We start from the raw sequence: 21,452 nt of genomic DNA, 5'->3' as shown, positions 1-21,452 counted from the left end.
GGGGAGAGAAGCAGCCCTACTCTCTGAAGCTAGGTCCTGCTTCTTAGGCTACTGGACACCGTTAGCTCCAGAGGGATCGTACACAGGATCTGACCCTCGCCGTCCGATCCCAGAGCCGCGCCTCCGTCCGATCGCAGAGCCGGAAGACAGAAGCCGGGTGAGTATGAGAAGCAAGAAGACTTCAAATCGTCGGCAGAAGACTCCGTTCTTCACTGAGGTAACACACAGCACTGCAGCTGTGCGCCATTGCTCCCACACACCTCACATACTCCGGTAACTGTAAGGGTGCAGGGCGCAAGGGGGGGGGGGGCGCCCTGGGCAGCATTTGGAACCTCTTTTTGGCAAAAGTAAACATATATACAGTTGGGCACTGTATATATGTATGAGCCCCCGCCAAGAAAATGCATATTTAAGCGGGACAGAAGCCTGCCGTCGAGGGGGCGGGGCTTCTTCCTCAGCACTCTCCAGCGCCATTTTTTCTCCACAGCTCCGCTGAGAGGAAGCTCCCCAGGCTCTCCCCTGCAGATTCACGGTAGAAGAGGGTAAAAAGAGAAGGGGAGGGACACACATAAATTAGGCGCAAAAACACAAGATAAACAGCAGCTACTGGGTTAACATTAAGTTACTGTGTTATTCCTGGGTTATAGCGCTGGGGTGTGTGCTGGCATACTCTCTCTCTGTCTCTCCAAAGGGCCTTGTGGGGGAACTGTCTTCAAAAAGGGCATTCCCTGTGTGTGTGGTGTGTCGGTACGCTTGTGTCGACATGTCTGATGAGGAAGGCTATGTGGAAGCAGAGCGGGAGCAATGAATGTGGTGTCTCCGCCGACGGCGCCGACACCTGATTGGATGGATATGTGGAAGTTTTTAAATGATAATGTTAATTCCTTACATAAAAGGTTAGAAAAAGCTGAAGCCTCAGGACAGTCAGGGTCCCAACCCATGCCTGATCCTATGTCGCAGAGGCCGACAGGGTCTCAGAAGTGCCCACTATCCCAAATTGTTGACACGGATGCCGACATGGATTCTGACTCCAGTGTCGATTACGATGATGCAAAATCACAGCCAAAATTGGCTAAATCCATCCGTTATATGATTATAGCAATTAAGGATGTGTTGCACATCACAGAGGAAACCCCAGTCCCTGACGGGAGGGTACATATGTATGGGGAAAAGAAGCCACAGGTAACCTTTCCCCCCTCACACGAGCTAAATGAGTTATGTGAAAAGGCTTGGGAATCTCCAGATAAAAAACTGCAGATTTCCAAAAGGATTCTTATGGTGTATCCTTTCCCGCCAATGGACAGGTTACACTGGGAATCCTCCCCTAGGGTGGACAAAGCTTTAACACGCTTATCCAAGAAGGTAGCCCTGCCGTCACAGGATACGGCTACCCTCAAAGATGCTGCGGATACAAAAGAGGAGGGTACCCTGAAGTCCATTTATACACATTCAGGTACCTTACTGAGGCTGGCGATCGCGTCGGCCTGGGTGTGTAGTGCTGTAGCTGCGTGGACGGACACCCTGTCTGAGGAACTTGATACCTTAGACAAGGATACTATATTATTGACCCTGGGGCATATTAAAGACGCTGTCCTATATGTAAGAGATGCTCAAAGAGACATTAGTCTACTAGGTTCTAGAATAAATGCTATGTCGATTTCTGCCAGAAGGGTCCTGTGGGCAATGGACAGGTGATGCCGACTCAAAAAGCCATATGGAGGTTTTACCTTACAAGGGTGAGGAATTGTTTGGGGAGGGTCTCTCGGACCTAATCTCCACAGCTACTGCTGGAAAGTCAAATTTTTTGCCATGTTTCCTCACAGCCTAAGAGAGTACCGTATTATCAAATGCAGTCCTTTCGATCACAGAAAAACAAAAAGTCCAAGGTGCGTCCTTTCTTGCCAGAGGAAAGAAGCTGCACAACACAGCTAGTTCCCAGGAACAGAAGTCCTCCCCGGCCTCTACAAAATCCACCGCATGACGCTGGGGCTCCACAAGTGGAGCTAGGCCCGGTGGGGGCACGTCTTCGAAATTTCAGCCACAAGTGGGATCACTCCCAGTTGGATCCCTGGTTAATAGATATTGTGTCTCAGGGATACAAGCTGGAATTCGAGGAGATGCCCCCGAACCGATACCTCAAATCGGCCCTGCCAGCTTCCCCCCACGAGAGGGAATTTGTGTTAACTGCAATTCACAAATTGTATCTTCAACAAGTGGTGGTCAAGGTTCCCCTCCTTCAACAAGGAAGGGGTTATTATTCGACCATGTTTGTAGTCCCGAAACCGGACGGTTCGGTCAGACCCATATTGAATTTAAAATCCCTGAACATATACCTGAAAAGGTTCAAGTTCAAGATGGAATCGCTAAGAGCGGCCGTCGCAAGCCTGGAATGGGGGGGATTTTATGGTGTCTCTGGACATAAAGGATGCATACCTTCATGTCCCCATTTATCCACCTCATTAGGCGTACCTCAGATTTGTGGTACAGGATTGTCATTACCAATTTCAGACGTTGCCGTTTGGTCTCTCCGCGGCACCGAGAATATTTACAAAGGTAATGGCGGAGATGATGGTGCTCCTGCGGAAGCAAGGAGTCACAATTATCCCATACTTGGACGATCTCCTCATAAAAGCGAGATCAAGAAAGCAGTTGCTGATCAGCGTAGCACTTTCTCTGGAAGTGTTACGGCAACACGGCTGGATTCTAAATATTCCAAAGTCGCAGTTGGTTCCTACGACTCGTCTGCCTTTCCTGGGCATGATTCTAGACACAGACCAGAGAAGGGTTTATCTCCCGATGGAGAAAGCTCAGGAACTCATGACACTGGTCAGGAACCTATTAAAACCAAAACAGGTGTCAGTGCATCACTGCACTCGTGTCCTAGGAAAGATGGTGGCATCATACGAGGCCATTCCCTTCGGCAGGTTCCATGCGAGGACTTTTCAATGGGACTTAATGGACAAGTGGTCCGTATCACATCTTCAGATGGATCAGTTAATCACCCTATCCCCCAGGGCCAGGGTATCACTCCTGTGGTGGCTGCAGAGCGCTCACCTTCTCGAGGGCCGCAGATTCAGCATTCAGGACTGGGTCCTGGTGACCACGGACGCAAGCCTCCGAGGTTGGGGTGCAGTCACACAGGGAAGAAATTTCCAACGTCTGTGGTTAAGTGAAGAGACTTGCCTTCACATCAACATCCTGGAACTAAGAGCCATATACAACGCCCTACGTCAAGCGGAGACCCTGGTCCGCGACCAACCGGTTCTGATTCAGTCAGACAACATCACAGCAGTGACTCATGTAAACCGCCAAGGCAGCACAAGGAGCAGAGTGGCGATGGCGGAAGCCACCAGAATTCTTCACTGGGCGGAGAATCACGTAAGCGCACTGTCAGCAGTGTTCATCCCGGGAGTGGACAACTGGGAAGCAGACTTCCTCAGCAGACACGACTTCCACCCGGGAGAGTGGGGACTTCATCAGGAAGTCTTCGCACAGATTACAAGTCGGTGGGAACTGCCACAGGTGGACATGATGGCATCCCGCCTCAACAAAAAGCTAAAGAGGTATTGCGCCAGGTCAAGAGACCCTCAGGCGATAGCTGTAGACGCCCTGGTGACACCATGGGTGTTCCAGTAGGTCTATGTATTTCCTCCTCTTCCTCTCATACCCAAGGTGCTGAGGATAATAAGAAAAAGAGGAGTGAGAACAATAGTCATTGTTCCAGATTGGCCAAGAAGGACTTGGTGTCCAGATCTGCAAGAAATGCTCACAGAGGACCCGTGGCCTCTTCCTCTAAGACAGGACATGTTGCAACAGGGGCCCTGTCTGTTCCAAGACTTACCGCGGCTGAATTTGACAGCATGGCAGTTGGACGCCGGATCCTAGCAGAGAAGGCATTCCGGATGAAGTCATTCCTACGCTGATAAAGGCTAGGAAGGTTGTGACAGCTCAACATTATCACCGTATATGTTGCTTGGTGTGAGGCCAGGAATGCTCCTACGGAGGAATTCCAGCTGGGCCTTTTCCTACACTTCCTACAGTCCGGAGTGAATTTGGGCCTAATATTGGGTTCCATTAAGATCCAGATTTCGGCCCTATCCATTTTCTTTCAAAAAGAGTTGGCTTCTCTGCCTGAAGTTCAGACGTTTGTAAAGGGAGTGCTGCATATTCAACCCCCTTTTGTGTCTCCAGTGGCACCTTGGGATCTTAACGTGGTGTTGAGTTTGCTGAAATCCCACTGGTTTGAACCACTCAAAACGGTGGAGTTGAAATATCTCACGTGGAAGGTGGTCATGCTATTAGCCTTGGCTTCGGCTAGGCGTGTGTCAGAGTTGGCGGCTTTGTCACATAAAAGCCCCTATCTGGTTTTCCATGCGGATAGCGCAGAATTGCCGAAAGTGGTTTCATCTTTTCATATAAACCAACCTATTGTGGTGCCTGTGGCTACTACTGACTTGGAGGATTCCGAGTTACTTGATGTGGTCAGGGCTTTGAAGGTTTATGTAGCCAGAACGGCTAGGGTCAGGAAAACAGAGTCGTTGTTTATCCTGTATGCTTCCAACAAGCTTGGTGCTCCTGTTTCAAAGCAAACTATTGCTCGCTGAATCTGTAACACGATTCAGCAGGCTCATTCTGCGGCTGGATTGTCGCTGCCAAAATCAGTTAAGGCCCATTCCACTAGGAAGGTGGGCTCTTCTTGGGCAGCTGCCCGAGGGGTCTCTGCATTACAGCTGATAATGTCAAATATTACCTTTAAACATAAAGCTATATACTATTAACGACCACGTACGCTATTTGCGCACTGAGTACTGTAGGGGTACGTACTTAGCGTATCAGACGCTAGGCCGTGGGCGCGACACACGAGCGACACGTACGCTCACGGATTTACACTTAGTACCAAGCACGTTATTGGCGTACCGAGTACCGTACTGCTACGCTATCAGCGTAGCAGGTGCTGCGCCGTGAGAATGAAACACGAGCGGTGCAGACGCTCACAGAATGATATACAGTAAACCTTGTTTAACTAAACACAGTAAGAATATGCTTATACTCTAAACCTTAATAATCAAATACTGTTACGATGTAACACTTAAAACCTTTAACAATGTGTATGCTGTTTGAGCGATTAAGACGCTAAGAGAAGCCCTTTGTAGTAAATAGTGAAAACGCAAGACCTTGTTTGGATTTAAAAACACACAGGCTCTAACACCGTCATGGGTGGTTTAGAGAAAAGGGGAAACACAATACAGGTTATACACTACAAACTAACAGGGAAATCTAAACAGAATAACGAAGAATAATATGAACAATAGCAAACAATCGCAAACACGAGCAAACAGAATGAGAACAAATGGCAAACAATATGGATAAAATGGCTACAGAGATATATACATACGTGGGGATGATTCGCAAGCGTGTCCTGGATCCAGCCCTCAGCATTCAGAGAGAAAGCCTTCAGAGAGAGTGTGTCTGGCCAGGCAATGGTGGTCTTTATATACACAACATACATTCACAATACAATGGTCCCTGGTAATCTCATTGTTCATTGTACACAGGAATGTGTCTCCACATTATAGCAAAGGTCATAGGTGGATTTGAACAGGTGGGCTGTGTCTTTCCCCAACTGCTCAGGTGGGAGTTATCCTCAGGATTCCCGCCGCATGTGTAATAAACAGCAAATACAGTTAATGTCCATAAACTACTTTTGTACATAACTATACGCAGGAGCGAGCGATCTTTTCCTAACCAACACCGAAATGTTACCCTTAAAATACCCTACAGCTGGATACTAGACACCACCTTTCAACCTTTATCTGACCCTTCCTATCATGCAAAGAGGAATCTCTCTGTCCAGGAACAGTTTAAACTTAACATACTTACTGACATTGTCTAGGGGAATATTAACTATAAAACACAGTATATGGGTTAAATATGCTACGATCGAGTCGCCCGCTACATGCTCACAAACTCTACCGTAAATGCGCATACCACGCGCCAAGGCGCACGGCCGTAGAAGCTCCATTACGCAAAGTGCGAATATGCGCACGCATGGTAGAGCGTGTGCACGCGCAGCGGGCATGTGCATGGGGTTAGTGCAAGGCATACGCATCATGATATTTTTCGACTTTGACAGTCCACCCTTTGGCAGTCGACAATAATTGCCACTATCTAAACAATTAAGCAGAAAAATATATAATACAATGAAATACCTATATATGATTGGGTGTAGGGAGGAGAGAAGAAGGTGGTATGACCTAGTGGGATAGTAAAAGCATGTATGTATTAAATTCATGTCTGAGGAGTCATGTATCATCGTACCGTACATGTTCTAAAATAAGCTTTGAGGTATTGCGAAGTATACATTGAATCCTTCTTATCCCGTATTAAGGGTCTGTAAGTGGGCTAACAAACTCTACCGAGCTCTTTTCGGCTTTTAGTTCCAACAAATGGGGTGCACATTAGTTGATGATACATGGAGGGTGAAAATATGTGTGTGCTAATATATGTGCCTTTATCACCTGTCGTCTATGTGTGTCACTACCTGAAGATTGTAGAGATGAAGATAAGAAACATGCGTTATAAATGCATTCATATGATAATGTATGTGATCGTCCTTGGGCGTCTGTTGAAGTCTTGTTGATGTCTTGTCCAGATTGCTGTATCTTGGCTGTAAGTGGTAAGCAAAGTTTTTCAAGTGTCCATAGAAAGTTAAAGTCTCTAAAAGTTCATGAAATGTCTGTAGAAAATGTTCATCAAAGGTCTGTAGAAGTGTGCATCAAAATCTTCTTCCGAGTGGATGTCTTTTTACCTTGGAGAAAAACAAAGGAGAAACGGGTGAAAGAAACGGACCGTGGAATCATGTCTTATCGCAGCATTGTCTCGATTGATGGGTCATAAATTAAACCAGTTATTGTAACCATGCCCTCACTCCTCAAACTCATCAATTTGGTACTGCGCTTGCAATGCATTAAAATTTGAACACATCTAAATATCAAACCAATCATTATGACAACTCCTAGGATACACAAGAGAAATTTCCCTACATTAACGATAACATTTTGAGTCCATTCTCCTAAACCTGAGAACCAATTGCGTGGGTTCAACCATGATACCCAGCCGGTCAGTTCATTACTCACAGAAGTAAGGGTAAGGTTGCGTCTCCTTCGGAACTCCCACTTCAATTGCAAGATATCGTCCATCTTTTGATCTATGATCTCGGTTGGGTCATCGGTGCTGTTTGTGATATATGTACAGCACTTCACACCATACTGAGTTGCTAGGGTGACACAATACCCGCCTGTCACCGCTGTGATGTAATTGAGAACCATCCTGTGCTGGATCAGTTCCGTTTTGTAAGCTTGCAATTCTCTCCCAGTATACCTGAAGGTGTCATCATACATCTCGGTGATATTATCTATCAGGTTCGCTAGCGCAGTTATATACCTAAAATTTCTAACTCCTCTGGCGGTACGGGTGATATCTAGCGCGAGTAGGAATTGAATTCCAGTGGATTCGTGGATCAAATCAGCGGCTGCATGCTCTGTCCTATCTATAAGGTGTCTCTTAACAATGTGTTCGTAATGAGTGTGAGTGTAAGGAGCTTCAGCATTGCGGTGAACGGCTTTCATTTTATCATGGTAATGGTCATTACTTCCGGCAACACTCTTCCAATGTAACACAATCCCTCTGAGTTTGGGGCAAGCCACTTATACGCCTTCCTCCCACATATGAAATATGCATCATCGGGGAGGACATATGGGACAGAATGACATCACCATATTACAAACCTTCCAGGTGAAAAATCCTATCCCTAACTCTCTCATTTGTCTAGTACACATATCAGGCTGTATGATAAGCGCACAGTATGCTGGTGATACTTCTCCAACTCGCATGGTCCTACTTCCTAGAGTGTACCTATATTGGAAATATCTCCCACTGTTGGCTATTTGGCGTATAAGTTCTTAGTCTACGGGCATTCTATCGGCTCTGTGTGAAAATGCCATGGTTCGGTTGTTCCATGTCACTTCCCAATTTCCCGGCTTTTGGAGATTGGAAATGTTAAAACATATTAAGGACCTATCCACATGATATTGGTGGAGCTTCAAACTAGAAGGCTTAGAAATATTAAATTTCTTGTCCACCGGTCTCCCACCCTTTAATTTAAGTACCTCATCTATCGTTAAAGCGTATGGCACTAGTCCTGATTTTCTATGACCTTGAGGTACTTGTGAGCACACCCAGCATTCTGTTTGGTTTAAAACTTTACCCACTAATGAGTGATAGTCACTCAATGGATGGCACTCCATGTTGATATTAATGCTGGACTGACTCTCTGGATGCACCCGTCCTCAACTATGTTTTCACAATTCTTACAGATACAATTCTCTTCAGCTAACAATCCTTCACAATGTCTCTTTGTGTCATGGCTACCAGATCGTTTTCTGATACTCGCCTTTGCTCGGTGATTGTGTTGCTCTCGGAATTCTACGAATCTATCCTGGTCATCAGAACCCATTCTAGATCCTTTTTCGACCTCACTGGTACTCTCACCGAAACAGACTGCTCTGGTCAACAACAGGGTCAACAGGAAAACACGGAATGCAGTCTCTTGGGGCAAGTCCATCTTGTAGGAGTAGAAAGAAAGAGTGGTAATGGGAGTTAATGAAAATAATAGAAGGGAAAGAGAATTGTTATGAAAACCGTCTCTAGTCTTTTTGTTCTTCTTGCTCAGATGCCGTCTCAACAGTGCTGTCTCTCAGTCTTCCCAAAACGAACACTCCAGTGATACGATATTCTTTCCGAATCAGCGACCTTTCTGTAAGGAGCATAAATCTTGAATTACCATTTGTTTAACTGTTGTGTGACATACCATCCGTAAAACAAAAGAACAAAAAGAGAGAAAATAATAGAAAAAGAGAAAAATTGTCAGATTTCCGTTCACCATCAGGCTGTCGCACCAACATGTCTATCGGTATCTCTGCACAGTCTCCCCCACCAGTATTTCCACTCTCCACCCTCTGTGCGTGGCCAGGCACAGTGATGCTGGTAAGATATACTGGTGTTGGGTAGACCTCTGAAAAGACCAAGTAGACATGTGACGTTTGAGCTGTAGTTCTGCTAGTGAACGTCAGAGATGAAGAGGAAACATTTAAGATAAATTACAGAGTTTACCTGGCTGCCCCCTGTGTCTACAATTTCATCAACTGTGACCTCAGGTTTACTACCTAGGCTAATAATCAACTTCACTGGCTGCAAATTACAGGTGCGGCCCAAAATTTTTCCTATATGATCCCTGATTCCAATTACTTGTATCATAACTTTGCTCGCATTCTTGTCTAGAGGGTCTGACTTTATGTGTGCTGTTACAGTTGCAGGCATAATACCCTTCCCTTTTACACAGATAACAAACCCTTGGCTTCCTCCATGTGCCAGGGGCTGGGGGTTTTGGTCGATTTGATGCCTCTTCTAGTGCTTTGATGCTCATCACCATCATCCGCTCTCCCTGTGCTTCCCTGGTTCTTTGGATATTACGGTCATGCTCGATAGCGGACTCTCTTAATGCAGCCACCGAGATACCTCTCCAGTTAGGTTGAGTGGTCTGTACCCTTGTTCTCAACACTTCTTTTAAACCTTCCATTAATACGGACACCGCTACCTCTCTATGATGTACACTTTCCTCAATGTCCACGATCCCAGTGTATCTAGCCATTTCCTCTAATGCTCGATGGAAATAATCAGAAGCAGTTTAACCTTATTTTTGTCTAATGGAGAAAATTTTGTTCCACTTGACAACAGTTGATAAATATACTCCTAATTGCAGGTTGATCTGTTTAACATTCTCCTGATTGTATTCCTCAGTGAGAGGTACTTCTGCGTCTAACTTACAATCAGTGATGAATTTAGCAGGGTCAATATTGGAGGGTAGACATACCCTCAGCAATGTCCGCCAATCTTTATTATGGGGTTCGGCGGCGTTTCCTAGTTCTTAAATAAACCTTTGGCATGCGGCTAGATCTTTCCTGTGATCAGGAAATTCAGACATAATTGTCCTTAATCCTGTCCGGGACCAGGGGCAATGCATTGCAATGTTCCTGACGGGAGTGACTCCCAGAGCGTCCGTCTTTCCATTTAAGACTGCAATCACCCTGACAGGATTAAGTTCAACTACATCATCTTGTGTTGACTCTACAATGTGAGGTGCAATTGTCTGTGCATAATATACAATACCATACTTACCTGTGGACACGACCTCACCTGACCCTCCGTTAGGGGTTTTTACTACTGCCTTTACCGATTGGGCCGTGCCCTCCTGGGTGTCTTGTATGGTGGCTGCTGGAGAAAGTGCCGACATCGTGCTGGGCTCACTTTCTTGCTTGTAATCCTGAGGGAGGTTTAACATGGGGTGCAACTTGCACGGGTTAGAATTTGTACATTTATCAGTTTTACTCCTATCGTCATTAACACATTTATTACGTTTACTCTTATTGTCATTTATACATTTATTAAGTGCACTGTTATCATCATATACCAGTATACCATTCTCTGTAGCCATTGTTTCTCCAGTTGCCATCAGTTTCCTGCTAGGGTTGGAACCAGCTGTGTAAGCTAATTCCCTCTGTATATCACTCTCTCGTTGCCATAAATGTAAACAGTTTGTGTGTCTGACCCTTTGTTTTTGGGACTTTAAGAGACATATCCTAAGCCTTAGATTATACAATACCTCTGAGTCAAAACTACCTATCCCAGGAAATGGTGCTTTATCCCCCACAGTCATTCGTGTCCATTCATCACAAAAGGTCTCAGTGTGGGGGCCATACTTCCCCCACATTACTAACCGAGCAGACCCCCGGGGTCGGCAAATCTCTGCAGTCTGAACCCTGACTGCTAAACGTCCCTGTGTTGTGCACTTAGCTTCCATTGTGGACCTTTTTAACATTGAAAAACTTCCTAAAATGCACCAAACACAGTAGTCTACGGTGGAAGTTCTCCAAGCTCTTCCACCAGCTTCTTCTGCTCCGAGTATCCCCGGTCCGCCTTCTAGCAGACACGTGTAGTCGTTGCAGGCCCTACCTCTAGAGATTTTCCTGTGAGACCAGCAAAAATTCCCTACCTTTATTTTACACAAATCACGCTTGCATGTGCTCCCTACAACACGTATGAGGGCAATTTACGCATGAATATGCAACCTCATATCACGTTGCGTCACGGGTTTACACCTACAACCGTGCGGTCCAATCGTACCACTTAAAAGACACTTGTTGTCTATAAATGGTAAGATCATTGGAGTCTCCCTACTGTGCTCCACAACAGCAGGAGCGTAATACCACGAAAACTTTGTCACACTCCGTCGCACGTGTACACCTGGACTGTGCTCGCACGTTTTCACCTAGACCGTGCTTCACCAAGACCACCAAGCGGGATTCAATACACTCATACCTTTTTCAGCCCACACTATCGTTCTATAGTTTTCTGATCAGAAAAATAATTTCCTGTAAACTGATAGCTCTCCCCAGAGGTAATACAGAAAAAAAGGTGTTTTTAAACTAAATATTGGATACTGATTAATTTGTGCTATTATCGCGTGGCTACCGTCTCGCCTAAACTAAAACAATGCTATCGTGTGATTTGTATTTAGTGGGCGTATCCGTACGCACGTTGCGTAATATACGCCACGTGTGTAGGCCTTTGCGTTGCGTACGCAATCTTGCATGTGGTCCGTGACACACATACAAAGGCCGCAGTAACACAAATAACACGCTTCTATCAATGTAAACGATATTTAACTATAATCGCTTACCAAGCACCACACAGTATCTCCTGTATAAACCTTTATAACTGGGTCAGGCTGCGTGTGTGTTTTACAATTACTCCCTTAAATATTACTCTTTACTTTTAACTAAACAGCAACAAATTTTTCAGCACGGGTCAAAATAAATCTAATAATCAATGTAATGGCAACAAGTAGATATGCAGAATACACAAAATACAGTTCTAAATTAATCTAATAATAAATGCGTCCAATAGTATGATTCATATTGGATAGCTATCTTGCAGAACATACATTGATATAAACACACACACACATAATTATAATATTATATCTATGTACCATTCACTGGTATCCTGAGGCTCATTTACTCATTAAGTACTTCTAATTTGCATATGAATGTGATTTTGACTGTCTGTGAAGGTGGTTTTTCACTGCCAGGAAAAAGCAGCCACACAGCTTAATTTGCATTTCACTGGCTATTTTACAACAAGCAGAGTTTAACTGAGTCCTAGAGGTAAAGAGAAAAAAAACTTTGTTTATCTGTATGTGGTTCTTACATCAAATTCATCTTACTATTAACTTTTATTATGCCCCATCTGAATCTATTTGTAATTTACTATGGCGTGGGTTAAATAAATGCATTGGTAACTCATAAATGGTGATTTCTTTTTGACCAAGGACGGCTGATTATTTCTGAGCAGACTGAAAATCAGCCTTTAAGAAGAAAAAAAATTACCATCCCAAAATGGCCGCTGCTCCTCCCCCTTCCACATCCATGAGGGTTACACAAAATGGAGACAGACCATACGGCTTCCTTTGTCAAAAAAAAAATCACCATGCAAGCCCCTGAAGTTATTTTAGGCCTGAGTAAATAAAAAAAAAAAAACAACAACACTATATCAAGGCTTTTGCAGCAACTTTTAAATATACTTTTAAACCTACTTAAACAGATAAGCAATCCAATCTGAATCAAACACAATATGACTCATTTGAACCTTGTTTTGCAACAATATAATCAGATATGCAGAGTACAGGTGTATGCTTGTATTCAGAAATTCACAGACTTTAAAAAAAAATAAACAATAGCTTTACGTTCTTACCTTTCGGATCCCGGATCCCACCAGCATCCCTACAAACCAAGCGGAGCAACGCTTATCTAATCAGCACTACTGTATCCCCGACCACCAAACGGCTAACAAGGGGATACTACCTTTTCGCCCTTTGTTAATAGATAAAAGTCTGCCTTGTCCTGCTAGGCTGCGGATATGAGGAGGCCCGGACCATTGCCCCCAATTGATAATGTCAAATATTACCTTTAAACATAAAGCTATATAATATTACGGACCACGTACGCTATTTGCGCACTGAGTACCGTAGGGGTACGCACTTAGCGTATCAGACGCTAGGCCGTGGGCGCGACGCATGAGCGACACGTACGCTCACGGATTTACACTTAGTACCAAGCACGTTATTGGCGTACCGAGTACCGTACAGCGTAGCAGACGCTGCGCCGTGAGAATGAAACACGAGTGGTGCAGACGCTCATAGAATGATATACAGTAAACCTTGTTTAACTAAACACAGTAAGAATATGCTTATACTCTAAACCTTAATAATCAAATACTGTAACGATGTAACGCTTAAAACCTTTAACAATGTGTATGCTGTTTGAGCGATTAAGACACTAAGATAAGCCCTTTGTAGTAAATAGTGAAAACGCAGGACCTTGTTTGGATTTAAAAACCACACCGGCTCTAACACCGTCGTTGATGGTTTAGAGAAAAGGGGAAACACAATACAGGTTATACACTACAAACTAACAGGGAAATCTAAACAGAATAACGAAGAATAATATGAACAATAGCAAACAATCGCAAACACGAGCAAACAGAATGAGAACAAATGGCAAACAATATGGATAACAAAATGGCTACAGAGAAATATACATACGTGGGGATGATTCGCAAGCGCGTCCTGGATCCAGCCCTCAGCATTCAAAGAGAAAGCCTTCAGAGAGAGTGATACAGTTAATGTCCATAAACTACTTTTGTACATAACTATACGCAGGAGCGAGCGATCCTTTCCTGACCAACACCAAAATGTTACCCTTAAAATACCCTACAGCTGGATACTAGACACCACCTTTCAACCTTTATCTGACCCTTCCTATCATGCAAAGAGGAATCTCTCTGTCCAGGAACCGTTTAAACTAAACATACTCGCTGACATTATTTAGGGGAATATTAACTATAAAACACTATATGGGTTAAATATGCTACGATCGAGTCGCCCGCTACATGCTCACAAACTCTACCGTAAATGCGCATACCACGCGCCAAGGCGCACGGCCGTAGAAGCTCCATTACGCAAAGTGTGAATATGCGCACGCACGGTAGAGCGTGTGCACGCGCAGCGGGCATGTGCATGGGGTTAGTGCAAGGCATACGCATCATGATATTTTTCGACTTTAACACAGCTTTGCCGTGCGGCTACTTGGTCAGGTTTAAAAACTTTTGCAAAGTTCTACAAGTTTGATACCCTGGCTGAGGAGGACCTTGTGTTTGCTCAATCGGTGCTGCAGAGTCATCCGCACTCTCCCGCCCATTTGGGAGCTTTGGTATAATCCCCATGGTCCTTACGGAGTCCCCAGCATCCACTAGGACGTTAGAGAAAATAAGATTTTACTTACTGGTAAATCTATTTCTCGTAGTCCGTAGTGGATGCTGGGCGCCCGTCCAAAGTGCGGAATTCTTCTGCAATACTTGTATATAGTTATTGCTTCAATAAGGGTTATGTTATGGTTGCATCAGGGTTGACCTGATGCTCTGTTGTTTATCATACTGTTAACTGGTTGTTTTCACTTGTTATACGGTGTGATTGGTGTGGCTGGTATGAATCTTGCCCTGGATTATCAAAATCCTTTCCTTGTACTGTCAGCTCTTCTGGGCACAGTTTCTCTAACTGAGGTCTGGAGGAGGGGCATAGAGGGAGGAGCCAGTGCACACCAGAACCTAAATTCTTTCTTAAAGTGCCTATGTCTCCTGCGGAGTCAGTCTATCCCCATGGTCCTTACGGAGTCCCCAGCATCCACTACGGACTACGAGAAATAGATTTACCGATAAGTAAAATCCTATTTTCTGCACTGTTATAATATTTACCCATACCTGTTTGAGCCTCGGTTGGTGACCATAATAGATTTTTTTTTTCCCTCCTCTTCCTTCTAACTAGGTTATAAGTAATGCATGTGCAACACAAGCAATTGTCAGCATTTTGCTGAATACAACTCACCCGGATATAGAATTAGGAGAAACCCTGTCGGAATTCAAGGAGTTCACTCAAAGTTTTGATGCAGCTGTAAGTACCTGGCCATTATCCTATTGCCATCCAGTAATATTGGATTCTTTAAATGTGGAAAAAATTACTTCATTGATATATGAATCAAACTGATAGTTAATATACTGTTTATTGTTTTAACTCTGCTGTTTGTTCCAGAAACTGTTTTATCTACTTTTATTCATGGCCTTTACTTTAATTAATTTCCATTCTTTTACTAATGCACATAGCTCAGTGTGTAAATGAGAGGGATGAGAAAAGTTGAGCAGCATTCAAATACTGTAAAAATAAATTTGTCTGCAGAAAGTGTTATTACATAATTGATTTAAAATTGAGCTAATTCACTAAATTAATTTGCTTTATGAAAAAAGACCTTTCACTGTTATCTGTTTAAGATTTGTTGATGTTTGTGCCCATTTGAGACTCTATCAACATTAAACATTCATGGATACACATTCGCAACCTTAATATTCTCATGCCTCTAGCAATTGGCTCACCTGCAAATCCGAATAGTGTATCCTGGCCACTCATTTACTATTCGGACATATAAGGAAATAAAAAAAAGAAAGGTAATGTAAAACAGAGGCGAAAAAATAAATTTAATGTGCTTTTAGGAGATATTGATAAATAAGGAAAAATAAAATCCACATTAGATGTGAATAGCGCTCTCTCATTTGGTCTTTTTTCGTTTCTATTGCAGGGGTAAAATACCAATTTTCCCCTGAGAGAGCAGCATACACACCTATGTAATCACAGCGCCAGAAATTTTCTCTTGTAATGTAAAACAGAGGTTGTATAAATTGTAGGAGTTGTAGAAATTGCATTGTGGTCCAAACCATACAAATTTGAGAACACTATAATTTACTAGAATTAGTAGAAAAATAGTGCGTTCTTAACGGAGTTCATATCTTGAAAACAGAAGAATCAATGTAAACATGGAAAGAAGAAAAAAAAGAAGACTCTTTTTGGGAAGCACTCCTATACAGATAATGTTGTATGACTGGATGTCACAATAGCTGACTAAAATACAATACTTTAATAATTCTCATTAAAATTAATTATTGAGGAGTTCAATGAGCGCCAATATTTGTTAAAATGGTGACATTGCGAAAATATAGAAAAATGTATATAGATTACAAGGTACAGATACCTAATATAAGCCGAGATGGGTATATCTGTGAATTTGTGAACAGACAAAACAACTGTAGGACAACCTGTGGTCAAAAAATTGATCATTTAGTGTCTATATATGACCATCATTTGAAAACTGCTGTACATCCCAAATGGGAATTGAATCCTAGCAGGTAGTTGAATCATAGGTCATAACCGAGATGTAAGTCAGTGCTCTATTTTAGTGACAGAAAGGGTGGCAAATATTTGCAGTACCAGGGTGTTCCTTGGTGGTCTCCCATCCAAGTACTTAAACCGGCCCTCCACTGCTTGGCTTCCAAGATCAGATGAGATTGGGCATCTCCAGTGGGGTATGACCGCAGACCTTATGCTTACCCTTGTCACGCTGTGTCCTAATTGGGCACAAATAAGAGCCGATTTGCGTAATGATGTGAACCACAGGTATCGAGGCAGCTGATTTGGTGTAAGAAAAATCAAGAGTTTTTTTCTCAAAGATATAACACAAAGATATAACACAGAATTCAGATACCCATCTAAATTTTCACGGTTAAATCAGTCGCAGTACAAGTAGAAAAGACATCTATGCTGCACAGATATTTCATATGAATATTGGATATTCTAGATTATAATATTCTTTTAACTATGCAGAGAGGGAAACCTCCAAATTTGGTCTCCAAAAAAATCAATAGATGTATGAAAATACACCATGGATTGTGCAAAAAGTATATAACATAAGCAATGCAATCTCCAGCTCTAATGCCCCATCATAAATTATCTTTAGGCAAGAGCTGAGTTCAAGACGCAAAAATAAGGATAATTTAGATGATATTTTCCCAAGCGAAATAACTGACAATGAACCCCATATCAGTTGGGAATCTGACTTCCACAAACTAAACGTGTTGTTACGAAAACAAATTCGGACCACTTGGGACCTTACAACTTTAGAAAACTACATTAAAAATAAAATATCTCCTAGAGGCCTCCGTCCAAGAATTTTTCCGGCCTTCGATTTAGCGAGTGAGAACTTAAAGAAGGAATGGGAAAATACTCTCCTCAAATGTTCCAGCGATCTTATGAACATTCTAACTAAGCATAATAATCTGATATTGGAGGAATGCGAGCGTGACCTGGAAGATCTAGGTAAAAAATTAGAAACCTGTGAAAAGGACTTACAATTCCAGAAGTGTTTTGAGCACAATAAACAAGAATTACAGGCATATGAACAATCTATTATTGACCGGAAACGAACCAAGTACGCCAGGGATAAAAAGGACTTTGCTTCTGGAAAAGTTTTTAAATGGCAAAGGTCTTCCTGGAAAAGAAATACAACTAAATATACAGGTGACTATTCATCCTCAGAGGCAGAAACGTCGGGAACAGAAGACACTGCTGACTACATACCCGAAAAACACCAGAGTTCCAGAGGACAAGCAAGCATCAATCAATATAATCCCTCCCCATCTACCTCGTCTTTTTTAGGGGACCCCCGGTCAGGGAGGGCACGGGGAAGACAAAGAGGAGGAAGACGAGGAGGGGGCGGAAGAGGAAGAAGAGGACAGCAACAATGGGATTTCTCACCACCTCTGACCCGAAACACACAGAGGAGATGACAACCACCAGCCTGCTGACCAACGGGGAAAATAAACAACATGACAATAAACTCAAAATTATCAATCTTTCCGAACACATACTCACAGATGCACAGAAATCCATACTGAGTAAAGGCCTGACATTCTCTCCCACAGGGCATTTTGAAAGGTTCAGATGGGAAAAGGATTTGAAACTATTTGGGAGGAAATTATTATTGACAAAACTTTATAGTGATAAAACAACTCCCATTACAACAAGTAGAGAAACCTCTGAGACAGAGAAATCTGTAACCTCGGAGACAGAGGAGTCCGCAACCTCAGATCTTCAAGCAATGGAGGAAGAGGCACTAGCTGCACTATATGAATTAGAACAAGACCAATATGTGCCAAATCATATGGACCACAGACCTCCTACTAGACCTGCTATCAAGAAGAAATCTACATATTTCCCACCTGAACATATATGCCCAGAAGTTCAAGTATTTCAGAAACTGGTGGCAAAAGAATTTGATCTAATTTATACCAATAAGAAATATTCCCGTCAATCGAACATGACGTATCAAGAAAGACAGGCCATGAGGGAGATACAAACATGGCAGGATGTCGTAATAAAGCCCTCGGACAAAGGGGGTAACATTGTGATTTGGCCTAAAAAGGATTATATTAAAGAAGCACTACGACAACTGGAATCCACTGACTGCTACAAAAGGATACTTTTGAACCCCTTGGGCAACTACATGTCGGTCTACTCTAAGATCATTACTCAGGCTCAAGAACAAGGGTCGATTACAAGACAGGAATATGAATATTTACAAATACAGAATCCAAAAATTCCTACTTATTACATGTTGCCAAAAGTACACAAAAATATTCTTAACCCACCTGGAAGACCGATAGTATCAGGTATAGGAGGACTAACGGAAAAAGCTAGCATCTTTTTGGACTTGCACCTCAGACATCTTGTACTGGGTCTTCCTTCATACATACAAGACACAGCAGATATACTTAGGAAACTGCATGATGTAAAATTGGAGGACAATCAATACCTAGTATCATTAGATGTAGAAGCACTTTATACCTCTATCGGCCACACGGAAGGCATAGCAGCAGTCGAATATTTTCTACACGCCGAAGGCTGGGAGGAATTTCATACCTTTTTGATCAAACTGCTGCATTTTGTACTCTACTACAATTTCTTCGTATTCAATGACAGGTTTTACCTCCAAACGCGAGGCACAGCCATGGGGGCGGCCTGTGCACCTACTTATGCGAACATCTTTTTAGGATGGTGGGAGAGAGAATTCGTCTTTAAAGACATTAATGATGATTTTACATCTAATATCATTAGGTGGACCAGATATATAGATGATATCTTTATGATATGGGAAGGGGACCTACAATTATTACATCAGTTTATAGAGCGTCTCAATGACAACAATCTCAATCTCCGTCTAACTCACAATATCAGCCAGACGGAATTACCATTTTTGGATTTAATGATCTACAAGGACCCAGAGGGAATGATAGCTACAAGCCTGTATCGTAAAACCACAGCGACAAACACCCTGCTGCATCAGACAAGTTCACACTTCCATCCCACCATAGAAAACATACCGAAAGGAGAATTTCTGCGTCTTCGCAGGAATTGCTCAGATGATCATAATTTTAAAAAACAGAGCACAGAGCTGGCCCAACGACTACGTGAAAGAGGATACAGTAATACCTCAATAAAAAAAGCATCTCGGAATGCACAAATTACCTCGAGGGATAACATTATCTTTAAGAAGAAAGAGACAGCACAGAATACAAATATCATTAGATTTGTGGGTAACTATTGCCAAGAATGGAAGGAGGTAAGTGAAGCAATACAAAAACATTGGCATGTATTACATGCTGACTCAGACTTATCAGAAAAACTTGGCTCACGTGTCTCCATGAGCTGGCGGAGGTCTAGAAACTTGAAAGACCAATTGGTACAAAGCCATTTTCAAAGAATACCCACCAAGAAAAGTATCACAACAGGAACATACCCTTGTGGTAAATGCAAAGCTTGCAGACACATTGAAACGGTGAAGGAAGTAAAGGATAAATACGGGACAGTATTCAAGATCAACGACTATATGAATTGTTTAACTGAAGGTGTCATTTACTGCATCAAATGCAGCTGTGACAAGAAATATGTGGGTATTACCACTCGCCCACTGAAACAACGTGTCCTAGAACACATTGGGACTATACGCAACGCCATTTCTGACAAAACAAAGATGAAACCACTCACTACAGTAGCTCGCCACTTTTACCAACACCATGATAATAGATGGGAAGAACTTAGGGTCTTTGGACTTGAAAAAATCAAACTTGGAATCCGCGGGGGCAGCTTGACAGACACCCTACTGAGGAAAGAATGTGAGTGGATTTTTAAACTAGGTACTATCCACCCTTTTGGCATGAATGAAAACATTAATTATGGGGTTTTTTTAAATTGAAAAAGTAATCCCACTATCCAGACACCTTCATGATTTTGTTTTCCAACCTCCCCATTTCCCCCCCCCCCTCCCTTTCTTGCTCCTCTCTCCGTTTCCTCTATCCCTTTCTCATTTCCCTTCCTATCTTCCCTTACCAACTATATATAGATGCTTAGTGCACAATACTGACAATAACCACTGAGCATGGTATAAATCTTTTTCATTCAAAAAACTGACTTTATAATACAACTGTCATTATTAACACAATTTCAAATGACATTATAAAGTGCACAACCAATAAGCATGGCAAATTTAGTATTTTTCACTATTATACAACACCGCCACTTATTATTAACTTATGGCATGGTCGGTATAACCGTATATATATATGTAAATTTATCAACCTCTTTTTAATTTTAATTTCAATAATTTTTAATACACATAATTGGTATCACTACACTATATTGTGGTCCCTGTATTGCACTAAATGATTATTAATAATTATATATATCTTTTAACTCTCTTTTTCCTTCACATACATCTCAGCACTATGGGCCCACATAGGCATTGCTTCACTAACTTCCACATACATGCACATGCATATTAACGCATGTACATGTACACGGTCTATTTGTTAGAATACTTTTAATATTTTTATCACAATGCCCTCTTAACATCCTAGCACATTATTTTTTCAATTTATATATATTGTTTGTTAATAACATATGTATCGCACTTCATCACATAAACACTTCAGCTTATTAACAATAGTCACCATTACATACTCACCAATAAAAAGTGGGTTTTTAAACATATATATGTATGTATATATTATATATATATATATATATTCATATATCAAATTTTCCCTAATAATATCCTTTCAAAAATATTAATTCTTCACAATTAATAATCTATACAGTAATAGGTACAAATACTTTAAGTGTTGTACACAGAATTATATTTAAAACAATCTGTATTCTCTATCCTAATAATAGTATATCCACATTTATATATTTTTATCTATATCTTTATATTTTAATTCATTCGTTTTTAATCTATACTTTCTCCTTATTTCTATTGTCAGTAATACTCTGAATTAGTCCTATCAGCTCTTTTTATATTAACTTAAATGATCGTCCGTCAAGAAATACTGATTGGTCC

General features: G+C 42.2%; 1 protein-coding gene and 1 pseudogene across 3 annotated transcripts in view; one reads left to right on the top strand and one right to left on the bottom strand.

Annotated features, from left to right (window-relative positions):
* UCHL5 (ubiquitin C-terminal hydrolase L5) overlaps positions 1–21,452 on the top strand; it is a 667,016-nt gene that overhangs the window by 247,427 nt on the left and 398,137 nt on the right. For all 3 annotated transcript variants that reach the window (XM_063940312.1, XM_063940311.1, XM_063940310.1), the window contains one exon: positions 14,999–15,124. In XM_063940312.1, coding sequence (XP_063796382.1) covers positions 14,999–15,124 — 126 coding nt within the window. The remainder of the gene's footprint in view (positions 1–14,998; positions 15,125–21,452) is intronic.
* On the bottom strand, positions 16,478–16,598 carry LOC134963372 (5S ribosomal RNA; annotated as a pseudogene).

The sequence above is a fragment of the Pseudophryne corroboree genome, chromosome 9 (assembly GCF_028390025.1).
Source record: "Pseudophryne corroboree isolate aPseCor3 chromosome 9, aPseCor3.hap2, whole genome shotgun sequence".
NCBI classification, from domain to species: Eukaryota; Metazoa; Chordata; class Amphibia; order Anura; family Myobatrachidae; genus Pseudophryne; species Pseudophryne corroboree.
Note: the sequence above shows the minus strand (reverse complement) of the source record. Positions and strands in the feature narration are given on the sequence as shown.